This window comes from Eurosta solidaginis, chromosome 1 (genome assembly GCF_040869045.1).
Source record: "Eurosta solidaginis isolate ZX-2024a chromosome 1, ASM4086904v1, whole genome shotgun sequence".
NCBI classification, from domain to species: Eukaryota; Metazoa; Arthropoda; class Insecta; order Diptera; family Tephritidae; genus Eurosta; species Eurosta solidaginis.
In genome coordinates, this window is record NC_090319.1 from 115,082,897 (window position 1) to 115,105,303 (window position 22,407).

The 22,407-nt window shown below is 37.0% G+C and overlaps 1 protein-coding gene across 4 annotated transcripts in view; it reads left to right on the forward strand.

Annotated features, from left to right (window-relative positions):
- dpr11 (defective proboscis extension response 11) overlaps nucleotides 1–22,407 on the forward strand; it is an 836,108-nt gene that overhangs the window by 730,657 nt on the left and 83,044 nt on the right. For 3 of the 4 annotated variants that reach the window (XM_067761403.1, XM_067761413.1, XM_067761423.1), the window contains one exon: nucleotides 1,448–3,422. The exons of the other annotated variant lie outside the window; for it this stretch is intronic. In XM_067761403.1, coding sequence (XP_067617504.1) covers nucleotides 1,448–1,563 — 116 coding nt within the window. In that variant the 3' untranslated portion in view covers nucleotides 1,564–3,422. Of the gene's footprint in view, nucleotides 1–1,447; nucleotides 3,423–22,407 lie in introns of those variants that run through there. 4 annotated transcript variants of the gene reach the window in all.

Below are 22,407 nucleotides of genomic sequence, written 5' to 3' on the forward strand. Positions count from 1 at the left end.
CGTTCAGAATAAGGTAAAATTAAGAATAAAATAAAAACAAACAAAAGGAATAAAAATATACGAATTTTTTTGTTCTGAAATTCCTGCATGAATAGGACAGCCTTTTACTTATTCTCTCGACCAATCCTAGTCAATTTAAACTTAAATAATGGTTTTTATGACAGTAACTGTTTCACAGGGTCTTATACAGATCGATATTAACATATGTATGTACAAGTTTTATTTTTAGCATTCGCATCACTTAATATTCTTGACATTTTCCTTTATATGTATGCTTAGTATATATGTATGTGGGAGTACACAGTCAGGTTTATAACATTCGGTATCGCGCGAACCTAAACTTCCTTACATGATGTGTTCATACTTGTGTGAGGTATACAAACTGCTATTGTGGTTCAAATACTGGAAAAGCTCTTCTTAATTTAAAAATATTAGTGTTCAAAACGTACACCCATATGTTTAAGTATGAAACACTAACTCATTTCTTATAAAATATCGCTCTCTTTTTCTAATCAGTTAAAATATCTATTGCATATCGCAAAGATATTGCCATGGCTAAATTATATGGTTGGCTCATCTCATCAGCTGATTTTATTTATTTCATTGCATGGTCGATAGGATTAGCGATAGGAGATGGCAAACTCAAAATGAAACCAACACATTAGCAACATTTTCTTAAAATATATAAAAACTGCTAAGTTTTATGTTCCCATTCCATACCATTCGCACCAACACGCAAATTTTGACAATCTGAACTAACATATTTGCCGTCATCCGGTGGCAAAATCCTGAGCCAGATAAATAATTTTGCATTTAAATGCAACACCAACGATTTGAGCTAGATAAATCCAGATAGAAGTCTGGTTCAATTTGTGAACCAGATAATTTGTTAATTACTTCTTTTTAGTTTGGCAACGCTGCCTTTAATAAACCTACTTTTTCAAAAATAGATGTCGCTGCTTAGCCTTTCGCCGTATGAGTTAAATGAAAAACAGCGGCGACATCTGCCTATCACATTTCACGTGTGCGAAAATTTCACGACATCTGCTTCTCAAGTCTCTGAATGATCCAGAGCATTCCCGTGAGAATTGAGCGTGAGCCGGAGCTTTAAAACTCACTGGATGACGGCAATTTTGTTTTTGTATAGATGAGCCAACCATATAGTTGAACCATGGATATTGCTGAGTTTTGATAATAATTGAAAGATATCGATTTATTTTCTGAAGCAAATTTTTTCGATAAATGTGAACTTTTATAGACTATTTTGCATCATTATACACCATTCATGCATGGAAAGTTTTAAAATATAATGCGGCTTAAATACAACAAGGGTTAAACGAAATTTTAAAAAACTAATACCGCAATATAATTCCTCGTTAAAAAATTTTTTTACCATGTTCCAACTAACATTCACTGTTATTTGTTCTGTATCGTTTCCACTCCATAGGTGAATCATCTGCATCAGCCGTCACTTCATCCGCTCCAGTACAAAAAGCGTACACAGCCTGCATATTGGCTATGTTGTTCAGTGTTTTATTAATTGGAGGGCATAACACAACATGACATGTCAATCTAAAGTAACAACAAATGGAACTTATGCAATATACCAGAGACGAGGAGAAAATCAAAAGAAACTTTTTGCCACAAAATATTATAGTGCACTCATTTAGGATGCAAAATAATATCTTTGAAGAGGGAAACGCAGAAATCACAAAACATCGGCGTACTCTCCTTAACAACGTTGGCCTAGTGACACCCACAGCAACGGCCACAAGTGCAAAGTTACTAGTTATAAAACTGATTGGAGACACAAAGTAAAAAACATTCTTTTATAAATGCAAGTTTGCATAAGCAATTGTATTCAAAGTTTCTAGATAGTGTACATAAATGCATGTATTTTAATGTATGCAGGAATTTGTGCAAATGAAAATGAATGTACGTTAACCTTTTTACAGTAAAAACAATGGGGGCTATTTTATAACCTTCGATCAATGACAAAGCACCTACCTTAATTAGCGGGCTACAAGAAACCGATGAATAATTAAAGCATCCACAGATCACTAGGAATATGATAAGTTGGGCATAATTTATATAAACGCTGACTAAGACTTTAATGATAGGAGTTTACACCGAAGAAATTTAAATAAATACCAAATTTGTTGTTATAACTTCTGGAAATAGTTTGACAGTTGCATAATTATTGATTGAGTGAAAATGGGTTTAGTCACTGATAGTAAAACGTAATATGAGCCCTGTTTATTTTTTAATTTCGAGTTTTAGGATTCGTATTTAAATATCAAATAAATATCCATATTATTCCGGTATAAAGAGAGAAATCCCCATTTGGTCTTTCATTGTATTTCAACGAAGCAGCGATTTTTGTTAGAAAAAAGTTTTTTCAAAAAACTCGATGCATTTAATTATGAAGTGATGCTCATACAACCATCTATTTTAACACCTAATTTTACCCAAAGCCACGTTACGACGCTACAGTTTTTTCAGATGGATGAAGTAACTCCTGCTCTATCAATTGCATCAAGGATACTCTTAGCTGGTGATGTAATGGCTGAGTGCTTTTCTTTTTCTTGTTTTTTTTTTTAAAGATCCAAAAAATTTTATACAATTAAATTTATATGATAATTACTTCAAAATTCTAGTCAAAGCTAGAAAAAAGCAAAAGGTACCACTATGTAACAGTAATAAAATTCTCCTTGCGTGCCGTACTTTTTTCCCTTGAATTTAGCCTGTTGTAAAAACGTTGGCGATAACAGTTTTTTGGTCGAAAAATTTACCCTTTCGCCATTTTTTTTTTTTTTTTCGCAGGCTCGAAAATTTTTTTTGGGTATGCGTAGTGGAACTTTTTTTCCTGAGCCCAAATCCTATCGAAAAATCGATGGCGCGATATCGGTTAATAAATAGACCCAGTCTTATGTATATACAATTATTTATTACGCATTTCCATTCAATTTGGCTTTCAACGTAGTTCTTACATAAAGACCCTTAAAGTTATGCTTTTTTTCCAATGATTTCAAATAAAAACACAATAAAAAATGTTCTAATATCTAATTAATTGAAATTTAAAATTTTATGTTATTTTGAAATCTCTCGCTGCAAAACAAAAATTGGGGGTTAGATATGGCAGAGTAAAATGTCTACAATACGTGCCCATGAACCAATAAACAGATCCCGCATTAACCCTATAAAGATAACGTTATTTTTTACCCCTGGAAAGATAACGATACGTCATAATGACGTATCTCCTTTTAATGGATTTTAAGCTTACTAAAAATATAAAAATTGTGTTTTAACTGAGATCATTTATTTTATTCATTTTCAGTCCATTTTGAAACATGTAATCATAAAATTAAAGATAATATAAAATTTATAAAACATTAAATTTTTTTTTTTTCATAAAAAGTAGCAAAAATAAGGCAGTCTTCAGAAAAAGGTATAATTTTCGTTCTTAGATCTAGGTTATCAATTTTTTTTTATGTTGTTTACAAAATAACTCTTTGTATATTGTTTTAGAACAAAAAAAAATAAAGGCAAGCAATATTATATGCACGCGTTGCAAACTTGATTCTGGTGCTCCCCACACACGGGCTTTTTGCACTTAACACATTCTTTTTTCGACATGCGTCTTATTTTGGAATGACAAAACCGCAGTATTTTCTTTTTTTCGGATTGCTACTACCTTCGGGATCATTCCTTATATCAATTGGGTCTTCTTGTTGGGTAGGACTGACTCTGTCGCCGGAATTTTCTAAAGCGACTTCAACAGTGTTGTGCAAAGTTCTTGACAATGTGGGTACTTCAAGTCTTTTTTTCATCCATGGATTTATTAGCGAAGCACAGAGTATTTTCACATAATCCTTACGGGTTAAATATTTCTGGCTAATACTTATCACGTTATGGCAGTATATTACATATGAGTTAACGAATGCTATATTTAGCATGCCATAAAAAACTGCCATCGGTCACCTATTAGTTTTTCGCGAACACGACATTCCGGAAAACATTTTATTTAGAGTGTCTACGCCCCCCCCCCCCCCCCCCCCCAAACTTTCGTTTGGTTGTAGTACAATATCATATCTGGTTTTCCACTTGTGTTATCAATAGTACCCTTTTCATTATTAGATGACAGAAGGCAAAAAGGGGTGAGTGCGTGGAGTTTGAGATGTTACTCAATTCGGCGACAGGCGGAAGGTTTTCGGTCCAGGAGAAAGTCTCAGATCAAAAAAAATTAACGCCGGATGCGCTGATGTATTGCCTGCGAAGCTATTCAAATACGGCGGTAAGGCGCATGCATCAGTTTCTGTGCAAAATATGTTCGGGAAAGTGCATGCCTGACCATTAGAATGTAAGTGCTCTTTGCCCAGTCCACAATTAGGGGGATGCTGCAAACTGCATCAGTTATTGCGGAATCAGCTTTCTTAGTAACACATATAATGTCCTATCGAAAAGAAGTGACACATATAATCTCTTCGTCGAATCCATAGCCGAAAAGGAGCTGTCTAGTTGCCGCCATGTCAGAATTTCGTCTCCGCGAAAAACTTATACGGCTGTCTAAAATGACGTTGAGGTCAATCGGAATTGGTAGGGACCTCTCCGAACCGTTCGAAACGAGACGAGGTTTCAAACATGCGATTTCTTTAATTTGAAGCTGCATAACTTAACCGCTCTGGAACAATACTGATAACATCTGCCTGAGCACCCGCGCCGTAAGTTCGCTTACCCAAGCTGGAAAAGAAAACAGAAAAGATGGTGAATGCGGACAAACCAAAGTACCTAATGACATCAAACATATAGTAAGCACTTTATATTTCGGCAACCACGTCAGACTAGAAATCCGGCGAAAAAAACCTCTCTGTGCTAACAACTGCTGACTGGGTAGGCAATTTAACAGAAAAGTCCTCTCTCTCGAAAATCATGCTGTACAAGTCACTTATCTTACCCGTCCAACGTGCGCCTCATATAAATAATACTAAATTTTGTTTCTTAATTGGCTGTTATTTTTTATTCGCTCGCCCTAATGAAATATTGCTCATACGACAGGGTGGTCATAGCGTTTTAACAGGCACCCATAGCACCATACCAAAGAGGATAAATATAATAAGATCCAACAGTCTGCTACGAGTGGCGAGTAACTCGCTGGAAATTTAAAAAAATTGATGCCTAATGCTTTCTAAGAGGGACATTTTCAATTGTCTCGCATTTATCCATGCCGTGTAGGCACCTTGTGCAACTGTAATTTTTGTAAATAGAATTAATTAATTAATTAAATACAGTCGGAAAAATAACACACAAATACCCCACCAAAATGTATAGAAGACATTATATGCACATCTCGCAAAAAAAAAAACACAGCGACTACCTCAAAGAAAACATTTAGCAAATGGCTACAAGTAACGAGTGTGGTCTTTTATTATATTTATCCTCTTTGACCATACTATGTCGCTAGTTTCGTTTGCGTGTATTTGCGTCATAATAAATAAGATACAAAAAGTTTAACTTTAGAATGCGTGAATAATAGGGGAAAAAATACCAGCTTGCTGGAGGCACACTCGAACCTATGGCTTTCAGTATAGTAGTTGACCACACTACCTTCATACAATGCGGTCGCTATTACTTATATTGATTGTCATCATGTGGTGATTCTACAAAAAAACATTCAATCGTGCGTCAGTTTTACCCAAAAAACACGAGGTGTTGGGTATAGTGATCGGTCGTGTAGGAAATATATTCCTCCTAGAAATTTAATCGTTTATTATTGAAATGGGCACATGTCCACATTTTCAAACTGTTCGGCAGAAAAACCATTTTATAAGTTTTTTAAAAACTAAACTTGGAAAAAATTACAAAGATCAAGCATTTAAAAACAAAAAAATGCTGTTCAGTGTAAAAAATATTTACGATTTCGATAGCCGATTAGAATACCTTTCCAATGGTACCAAGATCTTGGAAATCGGTTGAGCCATTCCGTAGTTATCACAGCTCAAAAGTACCTATTACCGTCATTTTTCACGAATTTTTCACAACCTTGATATCTTGCCACGCCAAGAATTTTTCAAAAATGTAATTTCTAAAAACGAAGTGGTATTTGTATAGGTAAAGTGTACCTCTATGCAAAATTTCATCAAAATCTGAGGGGGTCGGGTTCAAAATGTGCCTTTTTCATAGGTTTTGATAGAAATTTATCTGCTTATCTTTGTTGACTGAATGACCGGACTAAGCGTATTTTATATTCGTCGGTAGGTAGCAAGTTGCGCCAGTTAACCTACATAGCTTCATCATAGCTGTTACCAACTGAAGGTTTTTTCCTCCTGTTTTCTAAGTATAACATTAATTCGCATAATATGAATTTGGCATCGAAAGTTTTGTGCTTTTACTTATTGCAATCAGCCCTTGTATTCCTAAAGCTTATACAATTAATCATTAAAAATTATTCGGTCCATCCGCTTGACAACACGACAGGAAAGATAAATCTTCCAAAGATGTTTTTGTGTTGAAGACTTATAAGGTCAACGCAACTTCCTTCGCCACCGTCCATTATTTCGAGCCGTACATCGGGATACGCATTATGAGAGGCTGAAGGAGTAATTTATATTCGTCTAGAGAGTATTTTAAGGCTCAAACACATTCGAATTTTTCACCGTTTTGGTGTTTACCTTTGCGTCAACAGCTGACTTTGTACACACACGTTTTAATTGCTAATTCCTCAATCCACAGGCAACGCAACGGGAAGTCTTAAGCAACAACAAGAGAGTGCAAAAACTTACGTTTTTCCATGTGCCTATCCCAATCTCCTAAATTATTTAAATAATTCTTATTTTTGTTTTGTTTATTTTGAAACATATCCATATTCATGAGAAAATATTGTTATTTTTTAAAATTTATTCCATGAAAACAAGTCAAAACTTGAGTTTTCTTGCATTCATTGAGGCAGGGAATTTTCCAGCATGCGTTACTTCAAAGCGACACCAGCGCCAAAACGACGCACAAGTCAAATGTGTTCGGGTCTTTACTTTCCAAATACATGCGCAGTCCAAATCAGTACCTACTTCTAGGCAAGATTAATTTTATGCTGGATTTCTTTGCTGAAATTTTTTCGCTGTAAATACTGGATGCCAGATAGACGAAGTTCTTTACCGTTTCTTATTTATGTTTATCTACCAACAGTGACGTAGTTGCCATACCCGTATCGATGCGATTTTTTCAACGGCAGAAAATACATCGCCTTCGCCTCGAAAAACACGTACAAAGAAATAAGAAATTACGTCACATTTGTTAGGGTCAAAATCATTAGCATACTCCCATTTGGTTAAAGGACTCGCCTTGCCAAACGCCGCGATGGTTCCGAACAGCTGTGAGAGGTCCTTCCCAATCCTAATGAAGCTGATGCTTTAGCCTCAGCGTAAGTTTCGAAAAAAACTTTGAATTTGGCCTGGGGATGCTGCAAGAAAAACTTGTTAGTGATAGATTAACCATGTCTGAAACCGCACTGGAAAAGTCCAATCAGTTCGTTGACTGTAGGCTTTAGCCGATGTTAAGCAGGCAAATCGTTAATAGTCCATTGAAATAAGGGTAAAAATGTTAAATCTCAAGAAGAAAATCAAATAAAATACTACTCTATGCATAGCATTAACCGAAGTTAACTAAACAAAATAAAAAATCTAATTCCATATACATATATAGTAAATATGTAAGTGTAAATATAAGAACACTTCGAACATATATTAAAATGGTTAAAAATAAGTTATCTTATAAATATAGATATGTGTTCAGTAGCATATGATATTGTAACGGATTTGGGAAATTCCGCTTATTCCAAACCTTCTGCTAACGTTCGAGTCGCTAAAATGTTGAATTAATAACTCCATTATTCAATAATGCAAAATGGTCTTTATTAGACTACTTTGAAAGTACTTCACAATAAAACTTATACTTCACAACTAATAGAGTGCTTAAATCAAAACTGATTCATCTTTCCTCAGCTTACGCTGCTTTTATACTCCTTGCTGCCTCGTCAGAACATTTCTCCAAAAGTCTAGACGTTTCGCCTTCTATAATCTCTTGCTTGCTTACCAGCGATATACATGTTTTTTTTATAGTTTAGGCGTTTCTCATAGTCATAAGCCTGTGTATGTGTGAGCGCTACTTCGACTGACGATTACATGTGCTTGCGAGTATCTCTTCGTTGCCTTTTATGTACATATGTGTGTAAATGATGATTGATTTGTTTACGTACATACGAGTATCTGCTTAGTATCAGGTTAGTGATGCTAGTATCACTTAGTGATGCTAATATTCGTCACACTGCCCTCCAGCTAAATCTGATCGTCGCGATCAGACAAATCTCTCGAACTAAGCGCTGCTAGCCTCTCCAAATGAAACATCCTTCTATTTCGTGGTTTCCCAATGGTTTGTATGCGGTAGATGGTATCAGTGATCATCTTCACAACTTTGTACGGGCCTTCCTAACTGCAGCAATATTTGGATGGAACAACTTTCCGCCGGTGAAGGTTGTATAGCAGTACCAAATCTTCCTCCAGGAAACCTTCCGAATTATTGTTCTTGTCGTACCTGTGTTTCATCCTACTACTTATTATCCTGGAACGTTCCCTCACACTCTTATGTTTGGCAAATGAACTACTTCTCAGAGCTTGATCTTGACGGATTGACTCGGCATCATCAGTGTCGTCTTGACGGTTCAAAAGAGTAGTGCGCCCTGGCTTGAAACCACCCTTGCATTCTTTCTCCGAAATTATTTCCTTCATTTTAGTTCGTCTATTTCGGTTTGTCAATGCAAGTGTTCTTCCCGCAGGAACTTTCGGTATTGATTTGTGTGTTCTGTTCGTTCCACTAATCTGTGTCCGGCCTTCAGGCTTTGACTTTCGTGGTCTTTGTCGGGTTTCCTCCACCAGCACTCGCTTACTGCTGAACCCTTTCTCAAAACTGTAATTAAGGGGTATATCCTTGTTTTTATATAGCATAATCCTTCTTTGCATGTCGATCTTGATGTCATGGTCAACCAAGAAGTCCACTCCCAATATGATTTCATCGACTATCTCCGCCACATCGAATTTGTGCAGAACTGTGACCTTTCCAATTAAGACTTCACATATCACTTCTCCCTGGACTTGGTTATACTCGCCAGTGACCGTACGCAATCTTGCTCCAGGTAATGGCTTTACAGTCAGTACACGTTCTTTGCCGTCCACATTTCCTCTGACGGTAAGACTGCTCGATTTTCTTCCGATTTGTGATACAGAGATAACGGGACCCTCCACAGCTGGAGTCAGCTTTCGATTTTTACATCTGACATGCTCTTGCTCATCTCCTCCAGCTTTGTTCTTAAGGCCACCCATGCTGTTGAAACCAGTAGGATGAAGATCGCAATGTCGTGCAATGTGACATGGCTTCCCGCATTTGAAGCATTGGATAAATCTTTCACTCCGCTTTTGCGATCCTTTCAGCGCCTCCGATATTGTGTTCACCCAGTCTGGCCGTTCTACCTCAACTCGGCATGCTTTGAACGCTGGCTTACACAGAAGCGATGCTGTTTCCTGAATCAGAGCATGTGATACCGTTTCTGTGAAAGTAGGTTTTGGGTTTGCGTATGTCGCTCGCTTCGTTTGGATATCCCGTATTCTATTAATAAAGCTCTGGATTTTTACCCTTTCGGTGTGTTCCACGGGTGCCTTCGCATTCGCTAAATGTGCAAACCTTTCAATGGTTCACAAGGCCTCTGGAAACGGTTCAGTAACTCCATTTGTCTGTAGGATTTCGGCTGCTGGCCTCTTCAATGCTACGAATAAAGCTGCAACTTTATCTTCAGCATTCCAGTTGTTCAGTGCTGTAGCTTAAAGACTTGGAAAGGAACAGAACCATAAAAGGATGGTGTTTTTACCTTCGGATTACTCGCTGAAACTGCTGGCCGATTTAGTTGCAACTCCTGTATATGACTCGCAATGTTTCAATCTCTCAATACGTCCTTCTTGCTCTTCCAGTTGTGTAGAGATCTGCGCTGAAATTTGTGCCCGCATTTCCGATATTCGTGCCTCTTGTGCTTCAATCTTCGCTGCTATACGGTTCTCCTGCGATTCCAGTTGAGATCCTATGTGTGTCTCCTGTGCTTCCATCTTGGATGTTATGCGTGTCTCCTTTGATACCAGTTGGGATGCCACTGTCGTTGTTTGAGCAGATATTGCAGCCAAAATCATTCAAGTCTATGCTCGTAACTGTCTGCGATGTTCAGTTTTTCTCTTAAATTTTTGTTGTTGTCTCGTCGCCGTCAGGATGAAAGACATCATCGTTCAAATTAATTCCTTCCGACTCCATTAGCTTTCGTAGCTTTCGGTTGTATTCAATCCACGGTTCCCGACCTCTTTTTTCAGTTGCTGGATCCTTAATTCACTTAACTTTGCCATGTCCAAGTTGTATTCGAATTCGGAATTTATTCAACAATTCCTCTTCTGACACAAATTATAACGAATTTTGGGAAATTCCACTTATTCAAAACCTTCTGCTAACGTTCGAATCGCTAAACTGTTGAATAAATAACTCCAATATTCAATAATGAAAAATGATTTTTTATTATACTACTTTGAAAGTACTTCACAATAACACTTATACTTCACAACTAATAGCGTGCTTAAATAAAAACTGATTCATTATTCCTCAGCTTGCGCTGCTTTTATACTCTCTGCTGCCTCGTCAGCATATTTCTCCAAAAGTCTAGACGTTTCGCCTTCTAGAATCTCTTGCTTAGTTACCAGCGATATACATGTATATTTGTAGTTTAGGCGTTTCTCATAATCATATGCCTGTGTATGTGTGAGCACTACTTCGACTGATGATTACAAGTGTTTGCGAGTATCTCTCCGTTGCCTTGTATTTACATATGTGTGGTAAATGATGATTGATTTGTTTACGTACATATAAGCATCTGCTTGGTATCAGATTAGTGATGCTAGTATCACTTAGTGATGCTAATATTCGTCACAATATAATAATAAAGTGTTATATCTAATCGATTTTTAATTTATAAGATTTTCACTGCAATACCTTGTGAATTTTTGTGTATGATTATATATATGTATTTGGTTGCATTAACGTAAATATTACTGTATATATATATGTACATATTAATGAAAATTTAGTTTTATATACTTTCTAAGAATAAATTACTGCATTGAGTTGAGAAAAATAATTAAATTAAAAGAAAATAAATTTAAATTTGTATATTTAATAATGATAATAAGTTGTAACGAAAGTACAGCAAGTATTTTATATTTAAATTAAACTAAAAACTAATTTTAATAAGCATACAAGTATTTCTTAAATAACATTAAGTAGATACTAGTCCTAATAAAATAAATATATTAGTTTACTGCTATTTAATAAATTAACATACAACTAATATATTATTGAAATATATATATATATATATATATATATATTATAAAAGTAACTGTGTACTTAACGAATGAGAATTTGAGGTTCAACATAAACACTCTTCATATAAATAAATAAATAATTTTATTGACTATATGATATCTTCTTTTATCTGTATAAATATGCATAACTTTTTAACAAAATGACCGTAATCCCCTAATAAAGAAAAACGCCGTATCACTTCAAACGCAGATTTTTCAATATATTGAAAATGTAATTAGGTTTATAACCACATGTTAAATGGCAGATGTTAACTTTCTTCAGATAACACTATGGGTGGGTAAGGACCCTTGCACCTTGGAACAGTTTAGTGGGGTTTAAGTTGATGGTGTACAAATATTATTTGTTTGGTTTTTTTCTTAATAAAAAAAGATGAGAAGTTCTGCACCGAATTGCCCTAGCTCCAAGCTAGCGAATAACTGTCGCATTAAGTGAAGGTATTAGTTTTTAGTCTGTCCCATTGCTGTGCTTTTAAATGACAAAGGTTATTTTCTACGAAATGGCCCTAAACCTTTACAACGCCTCCTTTACTGGCTCTGCAGTAAGTGGTTCTTAAATAGTCGCTGCCTTTGATTGATTAATTTAAATAATCCGTCCGTAGTACATCATGCGCCTTATGATAACGTCCTATTTCCAGCTTATTTACGCTACAAATAATGCTTATACGTGCGTAAATTAAAAAAAAATTTAAATACACTTTAAAAAAATTGTGTGCCCGTATAACAAATTACAATAGATAAATCTATGTTTTGTCCTTTCAAAGAACCCATCTAAGATGTGAACTCTACTTTTCTCACTGGCTAAGATGATCTATTTAAATTATTTTGAATACTGTTTTATCTTTCCTACATCTACGTGTTTTATGTCTTATGCAAACTACATCTGGCAAAAGAATTTTTTAAGAGAATATTTTCATGGCTGATATAAACTTTCTAAGGATGTCCGAATACTTATTCGACCTGGTTTGTAAACCTTATAATCAGGTAATTATACTCAATACATGTTCTTTTTGTAGGCTGATTTCAATCGTCATAATACAAAAGTAGTATCTTATGATAAGGCTTTATGTAAGCCTGATTTTATGTGAGTTGTAAGCTTTATAAAAGATGTTAAAAGAAACGTAACATGACTTGTTCTAATAACTTATTAAAACCCTAGTTTAATTGGTTGTTAAGCCTTTTTATATGGTTCTAAATTCTGCCTAATGACTTATAATAATTCGTTTGGGGTATAAGTCTTATTTTTTTGGGATATAAGCGTTAGGTACACTTTATGCCTTATGATACAAGTATATTATATACACTCCAATATTCAGTATTCCAGACTGGTCTTTATTTAGATAACTTTGGGAGTAGTACGTCACAATTATATTTCACCACCGATAGCGTGTTTAAATTAAAACTGATTACTGAATACTCAGCTTGCGCCTTTTTTATATTCTCCGTTGCTTTATTCGCATATTTCTACTAAAGTCTAGACGTTTCGCCCTCTAAGTAGAACTGCTGTACCTCCTGCTTGGTAATTTCCATATGCATGTATATTTGTAGTTTATATCTATCTTATAGCCATATGCGGGTGTATGCATGTGTACTACTAATCATCAGCCGAATTACATGTTTTTGTGAGTATCTCTTCGTTGCCTTGTATGTTTGTGTGTTAATGATGATTGATTTGTTTACTCACACAAGAGTGGCAGCTTGCTTTATTATTGTTGTGCCTTTATTTATTTAGTATCAGCTTAGTGATGCTAATACTCGTCACAGTATGTAAAAAAGTCGCCATCAATATACAATTGTTGGGCTAATATTTATACCGAGTACATATACATCTGTGATATATAAATAAGGCTTTATGATAATGAGATTGATGGTGTGCGAACTAAGTTTTTATAACAAATAAAATACTTGGTGAGATATACTTCGGGTGATATTTAAGACGCGGTTCTAATAAGAAATCTAACAGAGAAGTTGCATCCACACGTATAAAAATATTTGGTCAAATTTTAAACTTACAAGGAACAGTTTTTTGTACTACATATTTGACCAAACCAAATTAGGTCTGGAATTTAAACCTATTAGAAAATTTCATGTTCTAAATTGGGTTTTATTTCCAAATTATGACGTTTGAGATGCAAACTACAGTATGAAATTTGAGACAAAACAAATTTAAATCTAAATCTTTTCATATTCTAAGCCAAACCAGACAAATTTAAGGCTTTAACTGAAGCGACTCCGTATCGTGCGGTTGCTTTAACCTACTACTGGAGACGATACTCGTTGCAGCGCAGATCTAAACCGCGTGGCACCGCACAACTGCTGGCGTATGCTGATCATATATTGTAGGCTCATTCCATTTCAAGACACCCAGTGTCCGCGCAGGACATGATTTTTGATTTCGATCAAATTTTAATGCGTTGTTCTTTGGTCAAAATAATGAAACACGTGTTTTTTTTTTTTTTTTGCCTCAAAAAGATTTTTTTTCGGATTTATCGGCAATTGAATTCCATAAAATGCAATTGGTATTCTATTTACCTATTTTTTCAACTGTCAATAACTTTGTCAAAAATTAACCGATTCTCATGATTTTTTCTCTGAAATGTTCGTTATTATACTTATTTTATATAACTTTGTAAACAATAGCATATAGTTTAAAAAAAATTTTTTGTTTAGTATTTAGTAAAAATTTATGACATTTTTCAAAAATTAATTTCCCAAAAAAGGTTATTTTTTTGTTTAAACTTTTTCTATATTAAGTGAACAGTTCATATTTCAACTTGGCTAAATACCTATTAGCCAAAACTTGTTGTTTTCGAGATATGAGTTTTTGAATATTAAACATTTGTTTTCCCCCATTTATTGATGTAATGCATTACAGCATACGATAACTTTGTCAAAAATTAACCGATTGTCATGCTTTTTTCTTCGAAATGTTCGCTATTGCTTTTAATTTTATATAAATTTATAGACAATTGCATATAGATAGAAGAAAATTATTTTTTTAGTATTTAGTAAAAATTTATGACTTTTTGAAAAATTAATATTTCAAAAAAAACGGTTATTGTTTTTTGTTTAAACTTTTTCTATATCGAGTGAGCAGTTTATGTTTCAACTTGGGTAAATATCCATTGGTCAACGCTCGTTGTTTTCGAAATATGAATTTTTGAATATTAATCTTTTTTTCGCCATATATTGATGCATTACATATCAGCATACAGGCGATCAATGCCAAATGCTTAAAATTAATTAAAATATCACATTTACTATTGAAAACATTCATTTGTTGTTATTTTTCAGAATTACAGTAATGTTGTAACAGGATATGGCAAAGGCTCTTGTGACGGTATTGGTATTCCCCCCAGCGGGTTAGGGGGTTAGAATATACCCGCGGTAGGTATGCCTGTCGTAGGGGCGACTAAAATACCAGATTCAAGGGGCTATGTAGCGGAACCTTTCAGGTTGCCAGCGCACTATACAGCTTCCAAACCCAATTGTCAACCTCACCTATCCGCGGCGAATCCTGTTTCACTAACAGACGAGGCACTGACGAACCAAGCTCCTCATGGAACTTGGGGGTGGGAAGGGAAGGATGATGGCCTAAAGGTTTAATGTGGCCATGTAAATCGTTTCCGAGATGGTCGGGCTAGCACCTTAATGGTGCTGTGTTACCGGAGCGTACCGGATCTGTATCTGGCAAAGGACCATCACATCGATAACACTCCCCAAAGCCTTCGGGAGCAACCTTATCGCTACAACAACAACAACGGTATTGGAGGTTTAGTGAAATATTTTACCATATTCTTAAAAATAACAAATGAATGTTTTCAATAGTAAATGTGATATTTTAATTAATTTTAAGCATTTTGCATTGATCGCCTTGTCTGCTGATATGTAATGCATCAATATATGGCGAAAAAAAAGATTAATATTCAAAAATTCATATTTCGAAAACAACGAGCGTTGGCCAATGGATATTTACCCAAGTTGAAATACAAACTGTTCACTCGATACAAAAAAAGCTTACACAAAAAATAATAACCGTTATTTAAAATATTAATTTTTGAAAAAAAAGTCATAAATTTTTACTAAATACTAAGAAAATAATTCTTTTGTAACTATATGCAATTTTTATAAATTTATATAAAATTAAAATTAATAGCGAACATTTGAAAGAAAAAATGAGAATCGGTTAATTTTCGACAAAGTTATTGTATGCTGTAATGCATTGCATCAATAAATGGGGGAACAAAATGTTTAATATTCAAAAATTCATATCTCGAAAACAACAAGTTTTGGCTAATAGGCATTTAGCAAAGTTGAAATATGAACTGCTCGCTCAATATAGAAAAAGTTTAAACAACAAAAAAGAAACATTTTTGAGAAATTAATTTTTGAAAAATTCATAAATTTTTACTAAATACTAAACAAAAATTTTTTAAACTATATGCTATTATTTATAAAGTTATATAAAAGTAAATATAATAACCAACATTTCAAAGTAAAAATCATGAGAATCGGTTAAAAAATAGGTGAATAAAATACCGATTTCATTTTATGGAATTCAATTGCCGATAAATTCGAAAAACAACTTTTTGGGGCAAAAAAAAACACGTGTTTCATTATTTTCAATAAAGAACAACATATTAAAATTTCATCGAAATCAAAAATCTTGTCCTGCGTGGACCGGGTGTCTTAAACTGGAATGAGCCTGTAATAATTGGTCTTAACAAACGCGCGGTAAGTTCTGAGTTCTCTGGCCAGGATAGAGGAAAAATATTAATACATGCTGTCGTTAAAGAAGATCGGCGCATCCGCCCCTTAGAAGTCACACCATTGTTGACAAATATAAATTCAACCTCATCTATTCAGGAACCAGCATTATGTATAATCAGTAGGGCACCCAAAATATACAAAGAAGAAAAAAATTTTAGGCACTTATAGTATGCCATTAAATTCTAAGTATGTGCTTAAAATTATATTTTTAAAAAACTTGATAATACCTGGCTTCTGAAATACTCTGCATATCATACACGTTGCATACTCCGCATATCTTAGGTTGAGCCTAAATATTATAAGGACCTGGATATGTATTGTCCCCAGATTGTCCTATACCAACACACTCTTGAAAAAAGTTGTGGAAGTTTATCTCTTCATAGAAATAATACTACCAACAACAAAAAAATATATAAGAGATAAAAATTCATATTTGTTCAATTTACATCCAAAAGATTTGAATATATAAAGGAACAGCTCATATTATTGGCAAAGGTGCTAATGCTCTGTTCGTATTCGTACATATATGGACAGGTACAAAAATTTCAAAAAAAAACTTAAAACTCCTTTTAAGTTTTTGTCAGCCACCGTGGTATGGTGTTAGCGTGCTTGTCCGAAGATCCTGGGCTCGAGCCCTGCGCAAAGTAATATCAAAAATTTAGAAAAAATGTATTTCATTAGAAAATAAGTTTTTCTAAACGGGGTAGCCTTGTGGTAATGGTTTACCAAAAACTCAGAGTGTATTTCTGTCATGAAAAGCTTCACAGTGAAAACTCATCTGCCTTGCAGATGACGTTCGGAGTCGGCGTAAAACATGTGGGTCATATCCCGCCAATTTTCACGAAAAATTAATAAAAGTAGCACGACGCAAATTGGAAGAGAAGCTTGGTCTAAAATCTCTTCGGAGGTTATAGCGCCTTGTGTTCAATTGTTAAAATTCTGTCCCTTATTGTGAAAAACCGATTCATATCAACGAGAAATGATGTAAAATAGACAAAACCACACATTCGCAAATTATACGAGAAATTGAATTAAAACGTTCAAGAAGAAAAAAATCCGAAACAAATCTAAAAACAGACGTCATACCGCGTTTCGTTTGGATGGACATTTTTTTCTATTTGAAAATGGACCCAAGAACGTAGCCAGGTACCCAGTTCTACTTCTTACAGTCTAAAGAGGACATTCCTTATTCGGAAAAAACCATCCAGATGGAATACTTTGGCGCAAATGTTCAGATTTGGCAAGCTATTTGTGAATGCGACATTAATACACGCCGTTCTTTACGATGGGAACCAACAACGCAGAAATTTTCGTGAAAGAGTGTTTTCGATGTCTTCTGATATTCCTACGTCATATATTGGTCCAACTACATACATATAGACCGGACTTGGCTCTTCTCATCCGAAAGTGGTTCTAAGATAACACTGTGATGAATTTAGGGAAATTCCGCTCAATTTGAAACCTTCTACTAACGTTCGAATCGCTGAACTGTCGAATAAATAACTCCAATATTCCGTATTGCAAACTGGTTTTTACTTAGACTAATTTGAGAGTAGTACTTCACAATTATACTTCCCAACCAATAGCGTGTTTAAATCAAACTAATTAATCATGCCTCAGCTTGCGCGGCTTTTATACTCTCGGTTTCCTCGTTCACCCATTTCTCCTAAGGTGTAGTAATTTCCCGAACTTCATGCTTGTTTACCAGCCATATACATATATTTGTAGTGTGGAGCCATATGCGTGTGTATATGTGAGTACTACTTCGGCTAATGACTACATGTGTTTGTGAGTATCTCTCCGTTGCCTTATATGTATGTGTGTAAATAATGATTGATTTACATACACAAAAGAGGCAGCTTGCTTTATTGTTGTTGTACCTTTATTTAATAAACTTAGTGATGTTAAAATTCGCCACAATATGTATGTCATGTTAAAAAACTTGAATTCACCCAAAGTTTTGAGAATAGCGAAAGCTACAAAATCCGTTACAGAAGTACGTAGAATGTGGCGAACAGTATCGCCCAAAGTGGAAAACTACGTTATACAAAACTTGATGTCGGATCTTTCCAGAAAAGTCTGGTCTTACGGGCAGCAACGAATAAATTGATAACCAGTCAGTGATATAAGTTTGTATGTTCATGCTAACTTATAAAAACAAAAGAACAAACTAAGTAACTGTAAGCGGTTCATGACTTGCAAAACTTTTTGTACTTGTTCTCATATTTTTTTAATAGAAGGGAATACAAATTTAAAATACGTATCGCCGGTTTTATTGTAAACTGATGTGATCCAAAAGTTTTATTTTTCGAGATTTTAAGATAGCACAATAGCCGACTGGATAAAATTATGTTCACATACACAGAATACTCCTAGGTGCAAGTCTCTTTCTTTTGGAAAAATAAAAATTTTTAGTTACACCTGTTTACAAACAGGCTAGTTATGAGAGACTTACCCGGGTAACGTAAGATGGTATGACTGGATGGCCGCTGATGGTTTCAGGCTGGTGACAACTGACCAGAATGAGAGGAATGCTGTGGTCACCTTTGATAACCGCTGGGGGGTTGATTAACCCAAATCACCACTCTTAAACAATTGAACTGCAGCAATAAATCGACTCCCTATTTGCGGCTTCTACCTTCAAATCTCGATGTACATAAACCAGTTGTGTGTAAAAACTCACCGCAGCAATAAAACTTCCGTCAGCGTTGAGTAAAAGATATGTAAAATAATTCTAGTCTTCACGCCCTTTCAAGGCTTTGATCTCTATTTGATATTCAATTTCCAATAAGCACAAATTAGGGCGATCCGGTACTAGAATTGCGCCTTTGATATTTATATACAATGCAGCTTCTCGCCAATTTATATTATGATTATTATAAAAAAGACCTTTAAGCACAAACTTGAAAACTATGACAATAGTATTTACTCAGAAAACTTGATTACAAAGCAAAAGTGTTGGTTTTCACGAAAGCAAAATTATATCCAAAAAGATCGCGACTTTATAAAGTTGTTTAGCAGAAAATGCACAAGATGCTGATTTTTATGGGTTTTAAGATAACAATACCAATAATTTTTTTGATAACCAAAAGGTGGTGGTTTTCTGACAGGTTGGCGATCATGCCATATCGCCATCCTGTACTTGCGGCGAATTGAACTTGGTGGATTTTCGCGGTGGAGGCTGACACACGTCCATGAGGAGACCCAGTGGGAACTTTAAAGGTAGATACAATTCATTGGTTTTGTGGGTAATTCAATGTAATACAATTCCATATAATAAAATACAGTACAAGATACGGAATATATATAAATTCATGGATATACGTATGTACAAGAGGGAGATGGGACGCTTAGGCGTACTAAGCGCCTAACGTGTGCTGCAGGTCGGTCAGAGCCAGAACTGCTTCTTGAATTAGTATTTTTCCAACTTTATGTTTGTAAGTTGACGTGCGCAGTCCGGTGGCGGTGCATCGTATAGTGCGGTTTTCGACATTTGATTGCCGTTGAGGTTGACGCGCATTCGAAGAACGATGAGTGACTGGTGGCTGGCGATGTCGACGATGAGCTGCGGAAATGCGACGGTGCGGCTCTGGGCGGCGTGATGTCGGACGAAAATCCTGCTGTGGTGCAATAGCATATGAGGGGTGGCGACCTCCGGTTTCCCGGTGTAGTATGGTATGATGGGGATGCCCGCAGACCTGGCAGCGTTCGGTGGAGGTGCATTCGTCGGTGCGATGGGACAGCGCCAAGCAGTTGGTGCAATATTGATGTGGCCTAGCAATTAATGCGCGTTGTTGCAGCTGCATGGCCAAGAAAGCAGGGCACCTCAAGAGGGCGTGATGCCGCATACACAATCGGCATTTCCGGTAGTCGGCCATCACGGTATTGGTGTGTCGTGGCGGGGCTGCGGGCACTACGACTCGCGATTCAAGCAAGCGGCGTGGCGCGAGAACCGGAGGGCGCTGTCTATGAATACGTATTAGTGGTATGTCTGAGAGGAAACGGCAGGTTAGGGACTGCCTGTGAGAGATACGGGATGATTCAGTTATGCTCTGAGATGGTGTCGATAGGTAATCTTGGTGGACTGTAGTTGGTTCGTGAGATGATAGGGAACCATGCGGGGCTGAATCAAGTTCCGCTGGTGGCAGGAAACACAATTTTGTGATAGGCCTGGTGAGCACACCGTTTTGCGTGCGTACGTCGACTACTCCGATATGGCCGTCTCTTCCTAGATGGGTGTCTTCCACGCGTCCTAGGCGCCATTCGGTAGGGGGTAGGTTGTCTTCCTTGAGGACGACTAGATCGCCGATTCTAGGGGGAGGTTGAGCGGTTTGGCATCGATAACGCTTGTGTAACTCCATGAGATAGTCATTCTTCCAGCGTTTGCTGAATTGGTGATGTAAAACTTTCAACCGTTCCCAACGTTTGATCATAGAGAGGTGTTCATAGTTCAGCTCGGGGATGAGAGAAGGGGTGCGCCTCGGAGAAAGTGGCCAGGTGTGAGGGCGGTGAGATCCGCTGGGTCCTGAGAAAGCGGGGAGATAGGACGAGAATTGAGAACGGCCTCGATACGAATTAATAGAGATTCTTCAAAGGTGAAGCTGTGTGTTCCGGCGACCCTCTTAAGATGGGTTTTAAAGCTTTTGACGGCAGATTCCCATAATCCGCCCATGTGGGGTATAAATTTCCAATCGATGCCTTGTGGTGCATACTTTTGGACAATATCTATCGAGACTTCGTTGAGGAAGGTGACGAACTCTACTTCGGTAGCTCGCTTAGCACCAATGAATGTTGTGCCGTTGTCGCTCATCATTTGTTTCGGGTACCCTCGACGCCCTACAAACCGGGCGAAGGCAGCGAGAAAAGCCTTACTGGTGAGATCCGAACACAATTCCAAATGGATCGCCTTGGTGGTGAAGCAAACGAAAACCGCCACATAGCCTTTTACGAGTTTTGGAGATCGGAGCATCGAAGCTTTTATTTGGAACGGACCGACGAAGTCTACGCCAGTAGTAGTGAAGGGGGGCGCGAAAGTGCATCGTTCGGGGGGTAAAGCTGCCATTATTTGGAATTGCGTTTGTCGCTTATGGATGGTGCAGACTTTACATTGGAAAATACATTTTTTCAGCTGAGGTTTGAGTCGGGGGTGTAGAATTCCTGCCTCATAGCTTGCTGCAGGAGGCGGAGGTCCGCATGGAGAAAGCTCTCGTGTAGAAACCTTATATAGAGGGAATTAAATCGAGCCTTTTCGGGGAGAATGATGGGATGACATTAATTGTAGGTCATGTCGGCGTTTACTAATCTTCCGTTGGCACGGAGAATCCCGTTTGTATCCAGGAAGGGGTCAAGTGCCAGTAGGGGACTTCGCTTTCCGCTTGGTATTGAATTTTCGAATGAGTCTCTTTCGGAAGCGAAGAATCTCGACTGAGTCAAGCTCAGCAGACGGATTTTCGCGCGCATGACGTCGGCGTAAGAGAGGGCGGGATCGTTAGGGGTACGATTGCCTCCTACAGCATTTCTAAGCCGAGTTACAAATTTCAACACGTACGCTGTTACTCGTAGCGCGCGGGGATAGGCGGAGAACCGTTCTAAGAAGTCTTCTGACTCTTCCGCTGCATGCAGTGCTTCCACTCGGCGAAGTTCGGGGGTACAATATTTCTGGCCGTTGGTGTTGGCCAGTCCTGGGGGGGGGAGGGGGGCGGGGGGGTGTCGGGAAAGCCACTCTGGACCATTCCACCATAGCGATGAGTTAGCGAGATCGTCGGGGCTGCATCCTCTGGTTCCAAGATCCGCGGGGTTGTCTTTGCTTCGCACATGTCGCCAAGGGACATTTCCAACGAGGTCTATAATCTGCGCTGTTCGGTTAGAGACGTATGTTTTCCACGAGTGGAGTGGCTTTTCCAACCAGGCTAGCACGATTTCCGAATCGGACCACATGATTAATTTTTTTTTGCTTAGACCGAGATAAGGTTGGACTACTGCGACTAATTTGGCTAATAAGAGCGCTCCGCATAGCTCCAGGCGTGGCAAACTAATAGTTTTGAGAGAAGCCACTTTGCCTTTGGACACTATAAGGTGAGAGTGGACCTGAGTTCAAGGAGCTGTGTAGCGCAACCTTTCAGGTTGCCAGCGCAATATATAGCTTCTCCAAACCCAATTGTCAACCTCACCTATCCGCGGC